At 37.7% G+C, this 24,873-nt stretch overlaps 1 protein-coding gene across 9 annotated transcripts in view; it reads right to left on the bottom strand.

Annotated features, from left to right (window-relative positions):
* Positions 1 to 24,794, bottom strand: part of vav2 (vav 2 guanine nucleotide exchange factor) — a 200,641-nt gene extending 175,847 nt beyond the window's left edge. For 5 of the 9 annotated variants that reach the window (XM_044144485.1, XM_044144490.1, XM_044144487.1 and 2 more), the window contains exon 1: positions 23,563 to 24,794. In XM_044144485.1, coding sequence (XP_044000420.1) covers positions 23,563 to 23,766 — 204 coding nt within the window. In that variant the 5' untranslated portion in view covers positions 23,767 to 24,794. The remainder of the gene's footprint in view (positions 1 to 23,562) is intronic. The other 4 variants (XM_044144486.1, XM_044144488.1, XM_044144493.1 and 1 more) reach the window with 2 other exon arrangements.
* Between the last annotated feature and the right edge of the window lie 79 nt (positions 24,795 to 24,873).

Raw genomic sequence — 24,873 nt, 5'->3', positions numbered from 1 at the left:
ACAAGATCTTGATTCTTTTTTCTTTTTTACACATTCTGCTGTTCATTTACTTCGGTTTTTGTTCATGTTTCAGCTTCATATTGGTGTCTAGAATACTTTGGTATACAGAGAAGTTGTGGATTCACATGTCCAGGACCTGTGGCTGTAAAACATTCTCCCTCCACCACCAAGTGTGGTAACGGGTATGAACTTTTTGTTCCAATATGGCTGAGGGCGATTCATGATTTTGAACCAACATTTCTGTTCTGCTCTTGTGGTTCATTCAGATTCAGTTTTGCAAACCTAAGTCATGCAGTCATGTTCGTCTGAGAGAGGAGAGGTTCTTCTTAGAAAACCTGTCATTAGCTTTAACATGCTAACTGGGTCATTAAGAGTCGGAGACGGAGATCTAACTCTGACTTTCTGGTGAATTGCCTGGGATGTTCACTTCTAGGAATACTGTGAACTTCTTTCAGAATATTCCACTTCTGACTGAAGTGATGGGGAATAACTGTGGCCTCACTTCACGATGTTTGGCTTTATAACCTTTCCCAGATTTACGGGCTGTAACAATTGCTTCTTCAAGGTCATTGTGGATGTCTTTTTATCCTGGTACTGTGTGAACACACCTCTATTCTCCGAATCAGTGGTCACGATTGCTGTTGATTATTTGATCATCTGTACCAGGCTGCTACATTTCCTCCTTGTTTTTCACACCCAGCTGTTCTATTTTGGAATCTGCATTGTGTTCTTGTGTATATTGGTGCATATAAAAATAACTTAAGAACACTGCGGGAATCAGCTTTTTCTTATTATAACCTGTTGTAGAAAACCATAAAACTGAACTAAAACTGTTTTCTTTCTGTTTCCAACTCTCGCTTTCATGTTACCATAGACTATCCCCACATCAAAATCCCTCTCTGTTAAGGACCAAACTCGTTTTTTCCTTTGTGAAGTCAAAGGGTAATCTGTCTCTGCATCCCATTGGCTAACAGTACATTCTAGTAATCAGTGATTGGTTGGGTTGGGGCACATGTTCTGTGCTTATCCTTACCCTCTGAGGTTAAGCAGCAGAAGATATGTGACAGAGTGGAAACACTACTGACCCACTTTTGGATATAAGTACTTTACATGTCGTGGTTTAAAACACTCTTAATCCTTTACTTACAATGAAATTCGCCCTTTTTTCTCTGAATACGCTCTCTACCAATAGAAAGCTTTTAATGGCTTAATCAAACACCAGGGATGTAATTTGTGTTTTTATAACGCATTGTCTGTCCTTTATATACACAACACTATGCTTCTAACCTACTGACAGTTTTGAGTAATGAACATCCAATAAAAAAAGTCTTAGGCAGCTGTGAGGACAGTTTATTTTGCTGCTGTGGAAACTAGACCTAGAAACAGACCTAATGATCTCAAACCAGTGAATAATTTAAAGAGCAGATGCTGCACTAAGGAGTTAAGTCACGTAGGTGACCGCTCTCAAACACATTCCAGCCAAACCAACTGTTTAGGCACACATACAGATGCATCTCGTATTTTTAGTAAATTTCAGACGAAAACAGACTTATTTTAGTTATTCTTGACAACTGTGGGTTACAACAAATGAAAACAAAAAACTCAGCTTATAAGAACATTAATAAGAGCCAATAAAAAATTTTTTAACACAAAAACGTATTGTCATGGGAATTTGTTGCCTAGACAGTCAAGGCAAAACTGGTCACTGCTCAAAAGCTGGTTGTCCACTCAGTGCCAAGATATAGTGAGAGGACTAAAACAACAAATGTATCCCCTGCTGAAAATGTGTCAAGGTACTTTGTAGTACATGACCTCGGTGCTCGGTGCCTCTGGGCTGTTTCCATAAACTATTGTATGAAAAATCACTTGACTAATCAGGCACAGCGACGTCATGCTCACTAAACCAGATATAGACATCGTGTGCTGATTGCGAGCAAAAGCCAATTTCTGCTGGAAAAGGAAATCAGTATCACCATAAAGCTTGTCAGCTTGAAGGCTCTTTGCTCCACAGTTTTCTCAGAGCTGTGGCCGTCACTGTTGCATATATACTTTTTCCTTCCACTCAACTTTCAAACATAAGTTTTTATTTTTTGCTCATTTTGATGATTATGGCTATCAGCTGATGAAAATTCAAAAATCTAAATCAGTTACTCCTAAAACTACAACATTAGAAGAGCAAAACAATAAAAAAAAAATAATAAAATAAAACCAAACAGAATAGTGGCTTAGTGAAAAGGGTATTTATGGACCATACAATATTTACCCTAATTTGTTGTGTTTGTTTATTCCTTCCACTCAACTTTACATTAATATGCTTTGATAAAGCATTCTGAACTGTCAGCTTTGTGGTTTACCCTCATCAGTACGCAGTTGTATATACCGTAATCATAACATAATTCTGCATTAAACATTCTATTTTTCACATTTCTTACATATTGTGATGACTATGTGAGAAACAAGTTTTGGGATTTTCATTACTTTGAAGTCATAGTAACCAAAATTACCAAAATAAACACTTGAACTAGATCAGTTTGTGTGCAATCATTTCATGTAATACACAGGTTTTACTTTTTAAAATGAAATAACATTTTGTCAATATTCACCTTTATTTGAAACAAAGTGGTTTGATGATTCCTTCAGTTTGTAAAACTTTTAATCTACTTTGCCCTGGAGCTCTGCAATAAAATGTGCTCCTACAACTGCATTACAACTAAATGGCCAATTAATCAAGTGCATCGTTAAAAGTAAAACAAATGGTGGGGAATCCTGTTTTCTCATCATATTATGTAGTTTACAAAGACATCCCATTGTTCTTTTCTCATTAACAGGATCCTGTTTGTCCTGAGGCGCTACCAACTCATCATTAAAAGCAGAAAATGGAAATCTCTCGTTTCATTCTGGTTTGATAGAGCTTCTGAGGACAAACCTCTGAGCAAAACCTTGTTTTGTAACTGAGCCTTAGAGTGAGATTTTAATTAGAAGTAAGTGCCTTAAGGTTACATCATGTTTTCATGTTCCAATGCCTGTTTCTGCTCAAGGTGGAACAGAGAATAAATCATGCGTTTTTTTTATATTTGATTCATGTGACTCAGTAGCAAAAAAGTGCTGAAGTGATTTTTGTTTTCGGCACTGAACACAACTCACCTTGTGTCATTAAATAAAAACATATTTTCAAGGTTTGAAAGCAGCCGTGGATGAACAAATCAAAGGGTAGATTTAACAAAATTTTGACAGTCATGCTGATGTCTTCATATTTTTTCCTCTCCACCCATTTACTATCTTGTAAATGTTCTTATTTAAAAACTGGGGAGACTTGTAAATGTAGAATATTCTCTCAGATGTCCTTAACTAAGGCTAATGTACAAGTACTCAAGCTAAATATTTCAGCATCCTTTCCCTTTTAACTGACTGCTGATGGGAGGCAGGCCATATTCTAATTAATGGAAGAGAACAGCAGGCCTTGAACACTGCTGTCTAGTTTTATGGAGAAAGTTCACCGCCACATCTCTTTCTAGCGAACACAACTTCCAATCATTTGATTCATAGATATTTAAATCGAAACAACCTGTGTATCACTTTTTATTCCAGTTTATTCAGGAAATGCCTGAGGTCTTTGAGCTGCTTGGTGCTACAAAAAGAAATCTGAAGCTAAAATAAAAGGAAAAACATGAAAGATGTCATGATATTTCATCTTTTTTGATGACACATTTGATTTCAGACTAAACAGTTAGACCAGCTGAGGGATATGAGACACAACAGCGGCATCCATCAAGTAAACCACATGTATGGATAACAACAAAGAACAAAAGTCCTAACAAACTAAAGACTTTGCTGCCTTTAATGACATTAAAACTGAAGGAAGCGACAAAGCACGGTTATATAACCCATAAACACACACATGCATAAAGAACAGGATTTCCAGTTGATAATATCATGATTTACATGACTGAAATGTCTCAGACATGTAAACTAACAAACCTTTGTGTAAATTAGCTTCACACGCTCCAGAGCACTGATATGGTCTGATGTACTAAGTGCTATAATTAAATGACAATCATCTAATGAGCCTTATTATTATTAGGAGCCACACGCACGTCGAGCTCCGCCAACATCAACCGCAGAAAACGGCATATCTCAGGACAGCAGTTAAGCGTTTTCCACATCGTCAACCCGACAAGACTGTTGCTGACAGACCAAAGCCCTCAGCAGGTATCAATCAAGCAGAGCTCCGGTTGTATTGAGAGGTTTGCTTGATGATACCAAAACTGTATTCCCATCAGTTCTGTCAGTCACCAGTGCCGTTCAGCTGCCTAGTTAGAGGTAAGTTCATTTAATCCAGCGAGCCCTGTAATGGTGTCCCAATAGTACCATCACTCGTCCTGGCATTTAAACACAATTAAAAACCCTAGACGAGCAATATGTCTGTTTACTGCCTGCGAACCCAGCAGAGTGCTCAAACAAACTGGGTCCTTCTAATGGCTCACATTAATCTGGACCGAACACACCACAGCACTTCAAGTTGACTTTGTAGGTTAGAAGATATAAAGACATTAGGAAAAACTAAGTATATCCCATAATTCTGAGGGTCGTAGAATAAAACCTTTCAACACATTTTTTGGTGAGGTTTTTATAATCTCTTATAAATTTTGAGGAGCTTTGGTCCACATTACATTGACTCATTAAGGTTTTTGAGACACAGTATTTGTGGGAGCTCTCTGCAAATTGTTAAAATCTGCAAATATTTGAGACCATCTCTGAAAGACGCTGAAAGTTGCCATATACATTAATAAAGTGGAAATTTTCTTAGCAATACATCAAAAACTAACTAGTATTCCTTATTTCTATTCTTGGGGGTCCAGCCAATCAGGACCAAGGAAAATAAATTCTGCTCTTGGATTGGCTGCTACGCAAACGGCAACTTGTCATATGTCAAGTAGGACTGAGCATATATTTCAGCTTATATTTTAGATATACTCTAAAAGATAATCCACAAATATACAACAAAGTATTAGGGCCACGCTAAGAAAAATAACATTTTGAGAATGAAGTCATAATATTTTAAGAATAAAGTCTACTGAGTAATAATATTACAAAAATAAAGTTGAAATAATACAAGAACAAAGTCGCACAAATGTGAGAATGAAGTCATAATATTACCAATATAAAGTTATATTATTATGACTTTATACTCGTAATACTGCAACTTATTTGTTATGTTATTTTGACTTTATTTTGGTAATATTATAACTATTATTGTAATTTAAAATTTTTACATTTTCATACAAATACGCTCATTTTCCCTGAAATATTTGGAGTTACACTCCACCACAAAATCCACAGCAACTAATTCCAGAGTCAGAGGGTGTCCAGTATATTTTCTCTTTTTAATCCTACAAACAGCAATAGTTGACTTACATTTCTCCATGAAAATTCATATTAGAATAGTTTTAATTGTTTTAGAAACTTTCATATCAGTATAAAGGGGAGGGGGGATTAAGATTTCTGAATAACCTTAGCTAGTGTTTTCGTTTCTTCCCCACCCGGCTGGAACAAAGGCAACTCAGAGAAAGGAGGTGTGGGTGGAGGTGAATGAAGGAGAGGAGGTGCACACATGGGAAAGATGAATGTCACCAAGCAGAGCAGTTCATCATCTCAGAAACCTATCTGAGGGCTGCGGTCAGGCAAAATGCCATCCCCAACTTCCCTCCTATATTCAACTGTCAAGGTCAGAACACGCTGGAGAAATGAGGGATGCAGAGGCATGAAGGAGCAACGCCACGAGCGAAGAAGCAGCAGGACAAACTCAACCTTCGTTTAGCCCTCAGCTAACAGTTAGCCAGGAGAGTGGAGAAAAAAACCCTCACATACCAGAATGTACTCGCTACCTGTGGATGTGGCCTTATCAATAACAGTGGATGAATGTAAAAACAGTGAGACACACCATCATTGAGTTAATCAATATATACTGAAACACATGAAGGATCCAATTTTACTTAGGGATCCTTCCCACAGTAGAGAATATTACCCATGGTGAATATTTGTGTGACTGAATTGAAATAAATAGCCCCAAGATGACTGCACTGAATTAAATTAGTTAATAATTGAGTAAGTTATGCCAGTGAATGTGGATATACTGGATTTTACTTAATACTTTGCCAAAGTGACTTATCTGTTTTAGTTAATTCAAAACAGATTTTTGTACGTCACAAACCAAACATTTGGTGGTTTAAAAATGATGGATTGTAAACTAAAGTAAGCTTTTAAACATTAAAGCAAACAGAGATGATGACCTAATTCCTCACTTTACAGTTAGCAACTTGCGCCCTTGCCTTATTGCACCGTGGGCAAGAAAAAAATAAAGTAATCAGGAAGTAATAGAAATATAACATGGACTTTACTCCAAGGTCATCTAACTCTTCTCGTAACTCACTTCCTTCTTCGTTTAGAAGAGGTGTTAAACTAGTCTATTGCATTGTAAAATATGTGTTAGGACTGCATGTAACTGTAAAATGTGTCTGTTGATCAGAAAGTAAAAAACAAGGTTATTTGGTCGTCAACAAAAACATGTTAAATGTACAGAGATGGCTCTGTTTGCTGGCACCCTTAAAACATATGTGGGAAAACTCTTTGGTAGTAACATATTCTTACATTTCTTGAAAATGTAACACCACCAATAATTTGATTGCATTTATTTATAACTGTTTTAACAAAATCCCCCACTAATATATTTTTCTGGTGCTTCAGTCTCTCCTATTTGGAGAAATCCTGCCTAAAAGATGTAAATTATGGAAATCTAAAATTATTCAACTAGTATCAATTCCTTTGTCTTTACAGTTTACCTTATTAATGAGGTAATCTCGCTGAGAAGAGGTTTAAGTCTCAAACTTTATAGTTAATATAATTCCAATACAAAAGTTAGCAAAACAGCACAAAACACATTCAAGTTTGAATGGGAATATTGTTTGCCCAGAAGGAATTAGGGAAGTTAAGATAAAATCCTGATGAAATTACAATAAGTGATTTAAAAAAAAAACATTTATTTACATGTTAGTTTCAGCCTCAACGACCACAGTAAGGTCCAATTTACCACCATGTCTCCCCTAAAACTGCGGCTCTGATGAGTTATTTGCATGAGTTTGGGGAAATGCATCCTGTGCATCCAGCCACGTTGTCTTTATGTGACAGATGGGCCGGCCTCAGCTGAGAAAAACGGGACCAAAAATGAGAGAAAACCGAAACAGACACAGTTGAATGAAAAGGCAAATATAAAAGTTGTGTAAAAGCAGAAGTCAGCCTGGTTCATCCTGCAGCTCTAATTTTGGCTGCAGCACCTGGCGCTGCACGCTCACGTGTGATCAGCAAGACAGAAAAAAGAAAAAAAAGAAAAACATCTGTGTGACATAAGTCTCTTTTTAAAATAGGAGGATGTGAGAAAATAGTTTACATTGACTCTGAACTTATCAGAAGCACAATTTACCAGAAATAGAAAGAAAAAAGTGATCTATGGTCAAAAATAGATGTGAAACAACACTTATGAAGAGAAAATTGGTGAGAAAACACACCGTTGCAGAGTGAAAGCCTGCAGATTCACAAATTTAAACCACTGGAAAGGAAGTAACAAGGTGTTGTAGTGAAAATTTGGAAAGGAAAATAACACCTCTTTACCCTTCTCAGAGCAAGAAAATTACACACTTTGAACATCACAGTGAGCATTTCATGATAGAAACACGCCCCTCGGCATTCTTCTCTGAAATCAGCCGAGTAACGATAAGAATGCAGTGCTCTGAGAGGGTTTGGTAGGAGAACAGTGGGGCGTCCCGGCTCCAAGTGTTCAGTCCAGAGCCAAGCTTTGTTGGACTCATCCAAAGAGGGGAGGGGTGGCGCTCTCCGCCTTCTGTTCTCTGGCCAGATGTTTCTTGTTGTCTGGCTAAGTGGGGGGGAGAAAGGGAAGGAATTACACAACTCCTTCACTTACTCTACCTCCCTCTCTCTGTCTGTTTAATCCATGGAGGGTTTTAAGCTGAGCAGGAAGTGGGAAGCGGTGCATGTCCTTAGAAACGGTGAGGGAAAACTTGCATAAACAGTCAAAGTAAGTCTAAGCCAGAGTCACTATTGTTTGTTGGGGGAAAAAAATCTCAGTGCTTGTTTTATTTTTGTCCAAAGGGAAGAATTTAAATCACCAGCTACCTTCATCCTTTGATGCATCTCAACCACTCTGTTAGAGCAGCTTGAGCAACTCATACTGATTATTTCCACTTTTGCTATTAAATCACAACACGGCATCTCACATTTGTCCCAAAACATCCCGATGACGCCTGAGATTTGCAACATGTAATACACGATTGTTGTTACGGATGATGTGTTTTAGGTTATACTTCAGGTTAGATTAGGCTAATACATAAGAGTATCCACAAAAGAGGTTTTTTTTTTTAATCCACACTATCCACTGTTTCGTAATTGACTATTTATTAAGGATTATTTTCTCATGTTAAAATTTACTTGTAAGGCTTAAACACTTAAGTGTAGTGAATGCTGCCATTTTTTACACCAAAATCCTGTCTTTCCTGTCTGAGCTAAAGTCAGTGATTACATTTCCATGAACTAATTACTGTACAAACAGATCTAGAACAACCAGGACATGAAGAAGGAAGAGTTTTATCAAATTTCATTCCAGGTTTATGATACGGTTAACAACACCTACAGAGAAGGTTCACTTTTTTTTTTTTAAGTTGGGCTGAGGATAGTTCTGATGAAAAGTAAAAAGAACAATCAGTACAGTCGTCAGGAGAAATAACCACATTCCTTAATTATATCACAATAATTGCTAGAACTATCTTTAGCAGCAATTAATTGAAGTAATTGCTTTTTGTATGATTTCTGTCAGTCTCTCTCAGCTTATTGCGGAGTAATTTTCACCCACTCTTCCCAATATTTTGTTGGGATCACAAAGTAGCACGCTTTAATAATCTAAATCTGAAAAGTGTGGCATGCATTTGCCTTGAGCCCCTATGTAAATATTTTATAGAACCATTTTTGACTGCTAACACAGTTACTGCTTTGGATATTTTCTATCCTGCCGATTCTTCTTTACTGTCACATAAACAGTAAAGAAAGCCTTGATACGGAGTCTGGACTTTGACTGGGCCATTCAAACATAACAGCTGGTTTTAATCTAAACCATTTGACTCCAGTTCTAGCTGTATGTTTTTGCTCTGCTTTCAGGAAATAAACCTTCCCACCCGTTTCTAGTAGCAGCAGGCATTTACCATGTTGTTTAGCAATTATTGTGACAAATTTCTTATAAGAATTTTGATTTATCTCAATAAATTCAAAATAATGATGTTTAATATCCCCAGAATGCTCTGTATTGCTTAGTTATTTTCTCCTCTGTGTTCAATGAGGATACGTTGGGAAGTTTCCAGAACAAAAGTTATCCTTTAACTCAAAAATATGAAAACAATCCACTAAGTTCAGTGGGCAGAATCAGTGGCCAGCCCCGGAACAGGTGCATCACATATTAACTACAAAATATACCGACAGTGCATTCTTTAAATTCCCCACATCGAGGCTTCTGTTTCCTAATGGGTCCAAAGCTGAAACAAATAAACATTAAGGCAGCGGATAAGTGGATCCCAGGACCAACATGGTGTCTGTAAGTGCAGCTTGTTGTCCCGGTCTTGGCACATCTTTGTCTGCTAATGGAGGATAAGTTGCTGAGAACCAGATGAGCTGTGTGCGTCACTTCGAGGGACATGCTCAATTTCACAAGAGAATGCCACTAAAAGCGTCTCCTCAATCAAATTCTCTTTCTGTTTTCAGTTTGTTTCCCCCCCGAGCCTCCGCCATTAATTCTAAATTGTTTAGCTTTCCTGCCTTCACACTCTGTTGCTTTCATTTAGCTAACACCAAGCTGGCTTCTTTCCCCTCCACCCCACTTTTTCTTCACGTCTTCAGATGGGATTGAGGATGCTCACCTGCCTTTCTTTCAGCTGCCACTTATGAGAGATTGGTTTTTAGAGATGTCATCAATCAGGGGAGGAATGGACAGCGTGCCAACGTTAAAGAAAACCGAAGCAATCGTCAATATCATCTGGGGAGAGAAAAAAAAAAGCCTAGCTTTCTGTTGCCTCCTGCACTAAATCAAATGACTAAACTGAGGAACGTGATGATAAGTGGTTAAAGCAGCACAGCTTTCAGTGCTTATTAAGGTTTGAGGATCTTGATGTCCAAAGAAAATACTAAACCACGCAGAGTTTCTGCATATTTCAAGCCATTTGACCAATTCTCAGTGGGAATTTTGACATTTCCCCCATTTAACACCACCAATAAATATCTTTATCTGAAATAATAAATAGCCTATATGTTTAAGATGTGGATTTCACGTCTTCATTCATGTAGTTCTACATCGTCTTGAACCCAACAATAATTCCCAATTCTTTGCTCCTCCAATTAATCAGCTCATTTAGTTTCAAGGGAGTGCTACTTCACAAATTTTGCATTTGTTCTGCAAAAGCTGTGTCTCAAAAAGGTAAGATGACTTGTAATATTTACCAACTAACAATTTAGATGGTAGCTATTGAAGATAGAAATGTGCTAATGGCTAGTAAAAATAGTTTAAAACAGCTTTAAAATGCCATTATATGTTCTTGGTTTCAATTGGCTAAAAAAAGGAAACTTATTTCATTGAGCTGTTTAGTGCAACTCCTCTCAGTCTCTCAGCACACAGATGGTTATGGCTTCGTTCATGAATTATTAATGACTCTTCAGAGCAGTAAAGCTTATTATGGGAAGATTGTCACTTGTTTTGCTGTTTTTTTATACATTTTTCGAACGTGTACTTACAGCACATAAAAAACATTTAACAGCGGGTGCTTTTTTTAAATCAGTGTTATCTACATCCATAGTTTCAGCAGTATGGATACAAGTTTTACAGACTCTGCAGCTTGAAACAATTATTCTGAAGTTTATTATTTCTAAAATGAGTACAACTGAAGATATAATGTGACGTTTTGCAGACGGTGTCATTGTGAAGGGGTTTGTTTTGTCATTATTGTCGCATTATTGCAATCAGATCTGAGTCATCTCTATTAAATTTCTCCCTGGCCTCCATTACTGACAATTAGCTCATTAGTATGCAAAAATGATACATTAATTACAAAAAGGTATCTTGCTGTCTGATGAGGTGGGTTTATTCTCGACAGGTTCCAGCAGCTGTCCATCATGGGATTTTTTTTTATTACGTTTCTAAAGCCCACACTAGCTTTACTGTGTTGTGCGTGTCCTTGAGGATGATTCAGAAGTTGGAGTTGGCGGAGAGGCGTTTTATCCCTGCACTGCATTATGGGGTTTGCTTCTTTAAGCCTATAATCACTCATCGAACTAATTTACTATGTGAGAAATTGGATTAAATCTAATAACAAAACTCCCAGCCAGAAATTCATGCTGAGCAGTTTATTAGTGTTGAAAGAGTCTGATTAGTCGACGGGAAAAAAAAACAACATGAATTTTAAGTGTTTTCCTAAACCAACAGCAAAGTAGAGGAGAGGAAAAAAATTATTTTATAGCACTATATCTGAATTGGTAACATATGCCCACGCTAGGCCAGGATGGGATACAGGTGGTGAGACAACCTTAAGCTCAGATCAGTTCCAAATGAAAAACAAACAAAAAATAAAATAAAAAATAAATTAATATTTTGTTATCTGATTTAATAATTAAAAATCTCATCATAGGTTAAGGCTACTGTAGCACTGCAGCAAAAGATAACATGTACAGTCATCCTTATTTCCACATCTAAGGGTTCAGTCAATCAGCACCAAGCGAAATGAATGGTGCTTTCAAATATTTTACATTTGCTCTGCGAAGAAATCCATGAATTTTTCTGAATAATTTTCCAGTTACATTCCACAAAAAAAGCTGCTATTAATAAAGCGCGAATGGACGAATGTCCATTTTCTCTAAACAACCATGTTTATGTATTGTGTAAATATTCAACAAACCTTAACCTAACATATATCCCCATACATCTGAGGGAAGCTTAATAAACTGTCAGAAAAGTATGGTGAAACATTTTTAGCACAAAATGAAGTCATAATTCCAAAAAACTCAGGTAGTGTCAAAATGATAAATTTGCTTGTGTACAACAAAATGCTGTATCATTTTAGGGTTAATTGTACTTTTTTTCCTGCACATATCCAAAATAATTTCATAGCCAAAAACAAGTACAAAGCACAATGCTTAGAGGACTAAACAGAAAGCATCAAAACGGCAACTGGGAGAAGTTTAAATTAAAAGTCACAAAGCAGCGTCCCACAGATGGAGCGTGAGGAAATAAGCTCTTCCGCTCCCTCTAACCCACAACGCTGTTCCACTTTGTTTGCATGATTAACAAGGGAGATCAATAAGCACCAGCCCTTTACGGGACTGAGTGTAACATTGCAACCCTACCTTTGTGCCCTTCCAATCCCACAGCTAATTATGTGATATGATCAATACATGTCAGTAATGGGATATTGGTGCTTCTTGTGGCAGTTCAGTGGCAAAAGCCTTGGGAAAAAAAACAAAATCTAGTGCTACAGTCCCTAATAAACACAGCTATTCTTAGGAGGCACCAGGCAATGACGAGCGTGTTATCTGCTTCCGTTTGGAGAAGAGATAGAAAAAAATATGAAACTGTTTATCTTTCCCCGTGTTTGTGAGAAAGGAGAAGAAGAAGAGGGGGTTATGATTTGAATGCTTTGCCTCTCCCCCAGCCCAGATCGTTATCTGCTCTCGGTCAGCAGGAAACAGCCACAAGCAGTCTGCCACAACAACAACACCACCACAAACTAGACTAGCAAAGTCCTCATATCACAGGGTAAATGTTGTTCAAGACGGCGGTCAATAAAAGCAGAAAGGCAGCCAAGGCCAGGCAGAAATGGACTGCTGGAAAAATCACACAACTTACTTCAAACCATTTTGATTTCCTATGATTGAGAAGAACTACAGGAGAAAGATTCAGCCATCTGTCTTGCTCTGACAGAGGGAAGCACTGTGGCCTCTTCTCTCCCATTTCTCCGCGGAGTGACGGTGCCCAGCAAAGCGTGGCTGGCACCGGAAACATTCAGGCGCCATTCCGCTGCATGCCCATGCAAATGAACCCCCTCAACAACCACTATGCAGATGGAGCCACTTTATAAATCAGACGGTGACCATAAGGTTCAGTGTTCCTCGAAGCTGGCTGCATGTTGCCATGGAGGGTCAATTTTCCCTCTAACTGGCAAGTTCCCCACAGTTTCATAAGGTAATGGAATACATTACATACATACATACTAAATAACTGTGAAGAGTATTGGAAAACAAGAAATGGTACCAAATCTGAAAAGTTGGGTGTGTGTATGCATTAACCCCTTTTAATATGATACCCATAAATAAACTATTATGCAACTAGTTGCCTTCAAAAGACATCTAATAAGTAGACAAGAGTCTACCTGTGTGGAAGTTAATCTCTATACAAATACAGATGTTCTTGGAAGGTCTTAGAGGTTTGATAAAGAAAATCAGTGAAGTCTAAAAATCATCACAAGAACCACAACAGAGAAATCAGAGATAGTTCACAAATTCCACAAGTCTGACTTTTATGGAGGAATAAAGCAAGAAAAAAAGCCATAAGGACAAGTCTTAGGTATTTTATATATTACCATTTTAGATTTTATTCACTTTGTGTTTACAGTGAATCCCCGCCAAGGTTCAGTATTCATTGAATGTCTGTAGCACAGACATTGACTTCTAGTTTTCATCTAGTCAATGAAAACTAGAAGCATTTGAAAGAACATGCAGCTTGGGAAGTTAAAATAGAGAGGTGCAATGCTACTTGATACTGTTGACTAGCGTTTCCAAAGCAGCACCATTTATTTTTCTTGGTGTTGATTGGCTGTACCTCTAAAAGCAGAGATAAGGAAGATATTAATTCATTTTAAGGTATTGTTGGAGTTTTAATTATTAGAAAAAACAGTTATATGCATTTTTAGACGTAGTATAAATATTTGCAGGTTTTAGCTCCCTAACCTGCATGAACACCAGAGACCCACTGTTGGTTATTCCAATAAATTACACTGAAGTTTGAGGTTTAGCTTTAATCTGCCTCAACATGACATCACTTGAATTATCCCTCTCAATCAAAGGATTAAGTCAGCTTGGAGTTTCCCGTATAAAACCCATAAGCACTCACATCTCAGACAATAAGCCATCCCCGAGGAATGCAAACAGAAGAAAGATGGACATTAATGTACAACGAGCATTGGTGGAGCAGAGTTTTTAAATGTGATGGATAAAATATGTGGGTCTGGTTTTTCAGAACAGACTGGCTGACTCATGCAGTCTGTGCAATATGCGGGGGAAAAAAGCAGTGGACTACATTTTTACAATGTGCATCACGATGCAGAAACACCATCACCAGTGTTAAAAAGGTCAAATGAGTAAGAAAAAAGGAGGATATGTTCAATTTATTAAGGTAAAAAAGAAATAAAAAATAAGAAAATATGAATCACTGACCAAATGTTAATCAAATTCTCTTTATATATATGTTTTTCTGCAATTTTTGAACCTAGTTAGCACTAAAACACGGTTTTATGTTCCCAGATACCACCATCAAACTTTCTACACTCTTAATTCTTCTAGTCAGGTTTCTACTCCGTGGGGACTTTTATCCATTATTTCACTGGTGTGTGGACAACTGAATATAATCTCAAAGTCTGACAGGATTATTTTTGCTCGCTGGGGGGATAAAGAGGTCCTTATGTTTAATTAGAGCTGAAAAATATACATGCACACTCAACTATAAATCCTTTTGATTTTACAAAACAACTTTGAATAGTTACTAGAAAGTGGTAGATTGTTCCAACACACAGAGTTCAAGTCCAGCAGGAAGCTGGATTTCTTAATAATAATAATAATAATAATAATAATAATAATAATAGTAACCCTGTTCAGTTTTGTTCAACACATTGAGGTTTGACTAAAAGAAAGTTTGAAAATGTATGAACTCTTTCGCAAGGTAACATATTAGACCTAATTTGCAATTTTTAGAAAAATTAAACACCAAATTTCCAGGGTCACTTTCATTGATAGGTTTGCAGTCCTCTGCAAAGGCAGAATATTAATGATAACATGGAACCGATTTACCAGCTCTCCCAGCTGTCCTTTAACAAAATTATTTCATTTTCTGGTGTATTAGTTATCATCCGATAGAAATTGAGTTTTATAATTAAAATATTGTCCAATTTTGGGAGCTAATAGAATTTAAAAATGACAATTAAACATTGAAATATTTTCATCCAATAATTCAAAATTTACCTCCAGTTTCATCTTTCACAAAGCTGCCAAACTGTAGGTGTGAGAATCCATTTGCACTTCATATATACTGACAACAGCTACTTAACTGTTTTACCATTCGAGTCTCAACTAATGCTGTTCTGCATTCTTCCTGCAGAATGGGAACTTTTACAGCTTCGTATTGATTTATTCTTATCAGAGACTATGGTATACCACCAGATGCTATCTTAATAATGAAAGTGATAAAGAAAAGAGACGCAACACTCCCTGCTTCACAAACATCTTAATCTAAAAAGAAATATTTTTCTCTTGCAGCTCAGAGATCACAAGGAGTGCATCGCATGGCACATAAAAAATATTACACAGACAGATAATGAGAAGCAAGGGGTAATTTTGTTTGTACATCTAATAAAAGCATATTATTATGGAGAGCTGTTGATGTGTTAGCACCATGTTATACAGAGTTGTCTTGTATTGTAGCAAAATCTTACATTACAAATGTTTTGAGAACTTTAACCTTTAATTTCTGTCCATCTTTCAGTGACGGTTTTTAGATAAAATAATAATAAATCAATATCTATGCCAGTAAAACAAAAGCTTATGCTTTACCTTATAAAATACACAAATGCCAATTACATCATGCTAATTATTAAACACGGCAGAGGCTGTGTGGTGTTTTGGTCTGATTTTTTTTTTCTCCAGATGCTCCAGACTTCAAATGATTGACTGCATGATATTATGAAATCTTTAAACTACCAAGACGTTTTAAATAAATCCTGGCACAAAGCTGATCCTCTTCCATAACCATCTGAGGATCCGGGCCTAAACTCCATGCTATACCATATCCATTGTTGCAACAACAAAAGGGGGCTTGTACACAAAAGTACCAGCAGTTTATAGTTTGAACAGTAGTCACAGCGTAGTGTCACAAATACAGATGTACACTTTTCAGTATGTCCCTCCAGGCATTCCTTTAGAAATATTAATGCCATTCAAATGTCTGACACACAGATTAACTTTAAGAGGATGAGTCTCATCTGGATCAAATAAAATTGCACGATCTTAAAAAGAAGCAGTTGGACACAGCCATGTAAAGCCCTCCTCTGTTTAGTGTTTTCCTCTTGTTTCCATGTTACAATGTATGTTTTTAGGTCATGTGGACGCAGAAGCTCGATTGTAACAAAGCCACATCCTGATGACAGGCGTTTGCCCTAAATAAGTGAAACCAAACACCAACTACTGCAGCTTGTCAATGGTTGACGTGGTCCTTCAGAGACTCAATAATGACATTTCATGCTTAATGGTTGCAGAAATAATCAGCAATTTTACAACCATTGTACTATATCTGATTTATGTTCCTGGCATTATATCCTATCACCATATAAAGGCAACTCTGACTTGTAGCAGGGCATTAAAATAGTGACATTATAGATATAATAAAATGTACGTCTCATTATCTGACCAATTTAAAAGGAAGATTTTAAAGGTGTGCCTTTATGAACATGACATCATACTTCACTCAGTTGGCTCTCTCAAGGCAGGTTGTTGACAAGCTTCAAACTGCCCATCAGGTGCTGCAGGCATCACTACATGACTTGTTATCCAGAAACTATTATCATGTCTCAGAAAACATCGATGTGTGCTCTCAGTTTCATTTTCTTCATATACATTAATAGTAATGTAAAACACTAAGCTTGAAACCCTGGTCTTCTTTGGCCAGAGTTCCTGATTAAATACAGAAGCAATTAAAGACAATTTATTCTTTAATTGATAAATTAATTCTTTAATTGATAAAGCATATCAGAAACATAGTCACAGGCATGCAGAAAATATTGCATTTGTGCTATTTGTTTTGCAATTTTACTGTTTCATCGGTCGGATTTTCCTTTGCAAAAGAGAAAAAGTTAAGAGAGGGCTTAAGAGAGTTGCAGCACAGAGCTCAAACATGTGGTTAAAGCCCTAAAGCCACATACGTCAGTGAGTTATGGCTGAATAATAAATTCCTGTAGCTCCTGTCGGTGTCAAACTGAGGCTCATCTTACAATCTAAATCACAAACTCTGATATTAAGAAATTAAAAGCTTGATTGCGGGTTTTTGCCAAACCTAAATATTTTGCCGTTTCATAATTAGAACAGCAACAAGACTACTTTTATCTCCTGAAGAAATGGCTAGCTAAGGATGGCAAGAGTCACTGAAGCCACAAAAAAAAACAGCAACAAAAACTCTCTTTAAAGGATTCTTGTGACCTCAAGAGCAGGATCACTTCATAAAAAGGTTAGACAACCCTGTGCTGGGACTCATTCCCTTATTGTCAATCCCATTAGCTTTCAGCTGCACTATCCCAGCTGTTCAAACCAGTGTGGATCCCTAATGAGCTCCATTAACAGTATTACCTGCTTCCGGTGAGCACTGGGGTCACGGGTCAACAATGGACCCAACGCTGAGATTAAATTACCCCTAGGGGAGGCTGGGAGGTGGCTGGGCAATTTAGCCACTGCCATCCTCCGTCTTTCTCTAGTCGCAAACCAAAATGTGAGAACACACTGGATTTATTCTCTTGATATACTTCTTTCTGATCTCACTTCTAGCCCAGCGGAGATCAAATGTGGTTTCCAGGGTTATAAATCCAAACTAGAGAGAATATTCAGAGTATGTTGCGATCAAAGGACTGATTAGGAGAGGATGAAATAGACTTAGTCTGAGATGTCAGTGTCGCTCTCTGGGATTTCCAGCTCATCTCACTGAATGATGGCCATTAAAAGCCACAGTGTGATGTACATCCACTTGTAACCTCAAACAGAATCCAGACAAGACGATAAATGAGTCTTATCAAAAAAAAAAAAAGGATAACAAGATCAGCTTCAATTATCTACCAAAAACAGTCCAATATTATGACAGGTGAGAAAAAAAAACAGTAGCCACTTTCACAACTTTGTGAGGGTCAAACAGCAGTGAGTTTTCTTTGTTTTGTTAGCCGAGGAAGGCAGCCATTATTTTTATTCGTCATCAAGCAAACAGCAAATAATCTGTGAATACATTACTTACATCCATTTTAATAGTTTGAACACAAAATATACTTTAACATGGATTCATGCAAAAGTAGAAACTGTCATAGCAGTACTTCAGAAGCTAATGTCTATAGCCTTATTTATTTCCTGACGTTAGTAGCCAATAAGCAGATGCTAACTGGTTACTAAGCCAGACAATCTGCCTAAGTAGCATACTTGCAGCAGGTTGTTTATTTAGCAGATAACAATGGAATTATTATATCTTGTTGCAAAATGGTGTTTCAGAACTAACTCAAAAGCTAAAGATTTTTCTCTTCCAATGCAGAGCTATGACTGTAAAGAACAGACTCAGATAACAGTGATCATTTACTTTCTTCTGTCATAGCTGACTGACAGCTCACAGTAACAAGTTGGAGGATGTGGTCTGAAAAGGCTGTGATTTTATAAATGGGCTCTGGGTTATTTTTTAATAATCTAAAATTTGATTTACTGTCTTTAAAAAAAAGCATCTTATTTGCAAAAATATAAGAATTTCTTTTGAAAAGCCTGGTTTGCCAGGCAAGTGTGTAACGGTCGATTTCAAATCAGTTCTTGCTACTTGCTGTCATCAGCTAATCCGTCAGGTGGGAGCAGGACAAAAAAGAAAGAACCTCGATTGCAGTGATTGGAAGCAGCGGGCGCTGTGTGGGATCTGGAGCCCCGCGGAGAACTGGGAGGATTCAAGAGAGCTCGATTGGCTTGGCATACATCCACAACACAGGTACTGGAACATTTCCCACTCACGCATGCAATTTCAAACATAACAAGCAGACTGAAAACAAAAGCATGGTACTACATGCATATCTGCGTTAGTCCTCCCAAAGGCATTGACAGTAACCTCACTGACAGGGTCGGGGAAGAATAAAAATATCAAAGAATCAGAGGTGCGAAAAAAAATACAGAAAAATACAAAAAAAGCTACAGAGAGCAAAGCCCTCTCTCGTCTCCCAGACACAGCTTGAGGCGCTGCACTATCAGCTCATACAATTTGAGCTGCTGAGAGTCTGCAAACACCAGTGCTCATTAGGTTTCTGTTTACAACCTTGAGGTGAAGATGAATAAACGATGAGAACACAATGAAGGATTTATTGGGCTATATAAATGAGGGTCAGCTAAACTCTTGTCTGCACAGATAAAAACATACAAATATCTTAATCTCCTACTCCCTACACATATTTGATAAGTAACTCTGCAGTTCCTCAGAATACAGATTTTGATAGAATTAATTAGACCACTGGCAATGCTTGTTGTTTTGCTTCTACCTGATATGCAAGTTTTGCATTGGGAACCAGATCATGTTTGTATACCAGCTCTGTCATTTTCTGTTGCGTTTTTAACAAACCACAGACAGAAAGTGGGTCTTTAACAAATGTCTTATAAAATTCATGACAAAATTAAGCATTCCAGCCAACTAAAGGCACCTGTCAGCATTATTAATGTAGATGACTAACAAGAAGTAGGAAAAGTTAAGGAAATTGTTTCAGTTTGTTAATGTTTAATTTCTGTGCTCAATATTAAAACAGCATGTCCATAAGAGTCATAACACTGAGTCCATCCACAGATAAGAAGCCTTTGAAGAATTACAGGTAGACTGTGCTTTTTAAATTTCTCTACTGGGAGGCAGTTTGCCATTTATCATCCCTCTCTTCATGTTAAAAATCGGCACTTAATTCATTTTTTTCCTTTAAACTCATATTCCCCAAACTCAAATCAACTATGGAAAGCTACAAGCCTGACAAAACTTTCACAGAAGAAGCTATAAGCGAGATAGATGTCCCCTCTGCTTCACATCCTTCTCATTTGGTTAAGCCACTCAGGTTGTGTTTCCAAGTATCAGAACACACACACTCTCCGACCTTTTCCTTATCATAAATCACAAACTACCGTTCTCCTGCCAGGGTTTTGTTTAACCCAATTTGTCACTAAGGACACCTCTTCCACCCTCACTGCAGATTTTCTCAGAAGGACCGGGAGGGCAATTAGTGGGTGGATCAAAGGATGCCATCCAATCCTCTCCTTCGCCTTCTAATCATGGACGTCCATAGCTTCTGGAGCTGATAAGTGAGGGCTACATTTGGCCTCAGAGCACAGGCAGAAAAGTGACACTTTTCCAACCTTTGGCCCTAGATTCAGAGTGTATTCTCATTTGAAGTCACAAAAGATGCAAGACATTCAATTCGTTTTTTGGATTCTTGAAGTTTCAATTGTATAAATCAAAGTATCAAACTGTTAAAGTTCTTGAACTTTAATTATACTAAACTGAATGACTAGAAATACAAATTTTGATTTTCTTTCTATTATGCAAAGGGGAGAGCGGTGAATCCTGGTGCAAAGCAGACAGACTCATGTGACACATATTCACACATTACTGTGACAGAAGCAGGTCAGCGGAGGTGTGCTGAGAATATTTGACAAACATGCCGTCAAATACCCGCTGCTCTTGAATGATAGCCGTTTCGACTCCCTCTGTGGCATAAGAACGGGAATAATCAAAACTATTTTCTCCAAACTGGCAATTTTTATTCAGAATTCCAGCCAACGCTCACAAAGATGACTCAACATTCAGCAACAGAGACCTACTGGCATTCACATCAGATTGGGGAGTGAATGAAAGCAGAATGAAACATTTTCCACAGAGCACTTTCACTCTACTGCTGCGGTCGTGTTAACTTCCTGAGGAACCAAATGCTTCCTCATATTGAAGTTGGAAGTATAAACGAGATTAAGTGAATGGGAAACTGGACAAACGGAGAGACGTCAATGCAATCACAAAACCACGTCGGCTCATGTGTTATCTTAGTCTAATTATATATCAGGATGTTTACTCTTCCCAAATTCTCCTTTGCAGGGACATGTTTGCCTATTGTGGTAAGGTCACTCTAAGGGTACAGGATCATCCATGAAAAGCTTCACTTCTTCATACAGATATCTGTCATGAATGTGGCACATATACGGCATAAAAAAAAAGCTTTAATTTGGAGAATTTTCTGATGTTCACCCAATTGAGAAGAATTAAATTGAGTTAGATTTAAAAAGAATTGTCCTGTGTAGAAATAGAGATTAAGATAAAACCGTCTTGAAAAATGTCTGCCTTCTCATGCATGAAGCTGTTGCAATACCTGAGAACTCCTTCAGTGACAGATTGCTGCATCTGAGGTGGAGAAAGTAACTTTATTTCATATCCTGTCTCCCATCAGCATATACACTTTATAATCCTCACAGTTCCCAATAAACTCAAATTCAATAAATGTTTACATCTCTGCTGTTAGCAGTGCAATCTTTTAAAAAAGATTCTAGTAGTCTGTTGCTGCTTTAAATGCACATATATTATAACATTGCAATTTTGAAGTAATCAGTATTGTTTCTTCTTCGTTGTAAGTTTGCTAATATGAAATAACTATTTCTTACTCTTATTTTTTCTGTTGGTCGCCAAAATGTTCCCAGAGTTGGACAAAAAGATACTTATATTCCTAACTATTAAAATTTACTGCTTAAATAGGCAAATTATAAAGTAACATTTTGACATCTTATTCAAGAAAAGCTTTTATTTCAGTAAAACTATGCTACAGTTCCTCAGCTTTCTTAAAAACAAAATGGAAATGAAGTAAAAAAAAAAAAATTAAAAAACACTTCTGCATTGGTATAGCAATATATGAGTAAGAATATGAGTTGTTATATTTATTTTCTTTATCTAAAATTCTAAGCGTCGTTAAAATGCTTGTGAAATAATATTTCCTGTTTCTATTCCTCATAACTGTCTAAATAGGGGGGCAAAGCTGCAACAACTTCCACATCTCAGTGTAAATGATTAAACGAATAAAATCTGTAACTTCCTCTTTTTAAGCAACATATCTTTTCCCACTTGCACAACTGGCTTGATTGATAAAGTTGAGTTAACATCCTTTGAACCAGATGAGACGATGCTGAAGTCACAGCAAAACTGGATGATCATTTTGCTGACGAGGCAACAATTCTGGCAGACAGGTGAATGGCAATGAAACGCTCAGACCTTGCAAAAGGTTTGCATGTACATGATTGTGTTTGTGATAAAACTGCTGCTGCAAACACAAAGCGCAGCCCACACCTAGAGAGGTGATCAATTGTTTCTTTCATCCAGAACAAAACTGAACTTGATCGTGCAAATTCCATATTGCTGCATGCACATTGCATTATGACAGACCGCAGTTCAGCAACAACCGAGACGTGGGCTTGATCTGACAGGAAGCTCTGGAGGAATCGTGTTACAGACATCTACAGCAAATTACAGAACACCTCATTGGACATCTGGCCAGGTGAGAATCTAAATTATCTAAAGGGATATCAGCTAAAAGCTTATTTATTTTAAGCATTTATTGCTATTCAGCTTGATTATTACTGCTTAAAACTAATAAAATAAGTCAATATTATGGAAGAACAATTATATATATATATATATATATATATATATATATATATATATATATATATATATATATATATATATATATATATATATATATATATATATATATATATATATATATATATATATATATATATATATATATATATATATATATATATATATTTCAGACAGAAATGTTATGCTGTGGACACGGATTGCTTATTCACAATCTCCAGGTGGGCTTGCATACACAAACCCAGAGACGTATGTCAAACCCTTTCAAGACTATGGCTAAAGGTCTTTGAACAGTGCTGTGTCTAAAAACACTGATTAACAGCTCAGTGAAAGGAAAACTGAGTGAAAATGCTCCAATAAAGCTCTAAATGTCATTGGCATCTTTTTTTGTACCGGACTTTTTCCTTCCACTGAACTTTACAACAGGGAGATTGATACTGCACTCCCAACAGCCAGATAATAAAAGGTCCTTATTAATGATCTTTCATATATGGTGTCACTGACAGCTTGCTGGACAACTGCCAACTCAGCATTCAATCAGATAATTGTGAATACCAGAACATGGCCATGATCTAACATTTATGTTAAGGTTATTGCTAGATTACCTGCATTAATCAGCAAATGTAACAAAACTAAAGGTTGGAATCATATCACCTGGAGTTTCACTTTTATTAACTTTTCAGGTGATACTCTAATTTACTCCTATATAGAGCAGTGCAAAATGAGAGCGCAATCAAGAACAGAGTCTGGGGCGTAAACCAAACCCCCATCATCTCTTTTAAGTTTGTTTTGCACAGACTTACCTGTGACATCTGGGGCCTGAAATTGATCTCCTTCAGATCAACCGATCCGGGGGAGAGGTTATGCAACATCTGGCACAGGAGCACCCCGTCCCGCAGCGCCTGTGCCAAGTCGAACACGACCGCCGAGGGCCACACGACCCGGTGGTTCGGGGGCAGGACCTTGCAGTCTATCAACCACCGCCCGCATTGTCTCCACTCCTCCATCTCTGCTCCGGAGACTCTCCTGGCAAAACTGACCGAGCCCTGGAACTGCTTCACAGCCGGCGGAGAGCTGCGTTTCTCGGCGCACGAGCAGGCACTCTGGTCGGCTTCCTTTGCGCTCTGGGTGTCTTGATCATACACTGTTACTTCTATAATGATGTGATGTCACAACTTTAGGTTAACAGCAGTAAGACGCTGAGCTTGTATCACTGCATCTCAGCTCTCCTCTGGTCCCAACGTGAAGGCTAAAGAGACAAAAATTCAGGAGAATTTTCTTCTCTTCATTCTCAAAGCCAAAAAAAGTTTATTTCAGAAAATCCAGTTCCCAAACAAAAAGCGAACAGCTGGATGCAGCGGTTCGTCAGATAATCCAAACAGCAGAGAATTTGTGCAGTGTGAAGTCTCGTTTAATACTGAACAAAGCCCGGTGTCACTTACCGCATTTGCATTTTACGTTTCGTCACAACTAGGCGTGCAGGGGAAAAAACGCCAACTTTCAGTATTCTTTTAGCACAAAAATAAAATTACGCAGAGAAGTAAAGACAGAGAGAGCTGGCAGAGAACAGTAGCTCAGTCCACAGCCTACACGTCGCTCACAAGGAGCGGAAACATGTCCAGCGGGAACAAAAAACAGAGGAGCTCGTGTTTACATTCACCTCCGTTAAACGTCACGTTTCTGATACTTTGTATCTAAGCGCACGCACCAAAACACCGCGGTGAAGATTTATAGCCCCTATTCTCTTCCGCTCCTTTTCCTCACGCGCTTCTCTCCCTCTCACTGGTTTCTTTTGGCACGGAGACGTTTGTGCGGTCCCAACCAGAACCCACTGCTCACATTTGACCCGTTGGCCCCCGTTTCAGATTCGTCCCAGACTCGGGAGATAAAATGAGCTCAGAGCTTCCCGGTGGTATCTCCTGCAAACTTACAACACGGACAGTGTGTCCCGACTTTCCCAATGTGGATCCACACTCAATACAAAAAAGAAAAAAGAGAGAGACATGGGAGTTTCAGTGTTTTGGAACTCGGAAAGTGAGAGTTGTCTATCGCCCCCTGATGGATAATGTGTAAACTGCAGGAGTTCAATTAAGATTTTGTTTGTCTTCACCCTA

Source organism: Gambusia affinis, linkage group LG17 (genome assembly GCF_019740435.1).
Source record: "Gambusia affinis linkage group LG17, SWU_Gaff_1.0, whole genome shotgun sequence".
Lineage (NCBI taxonomy): Eukaryota > Metazoa > Chordata > Actinopteri > Cyprinodontiformes > Poeciliidae > Gambusia > Gambusia affinis.
The sequence above is the reverse complement of the archived record's forward strand: the minus strand, read 5'-3'. Positions and strand labels throughout refer to the sequence as shown.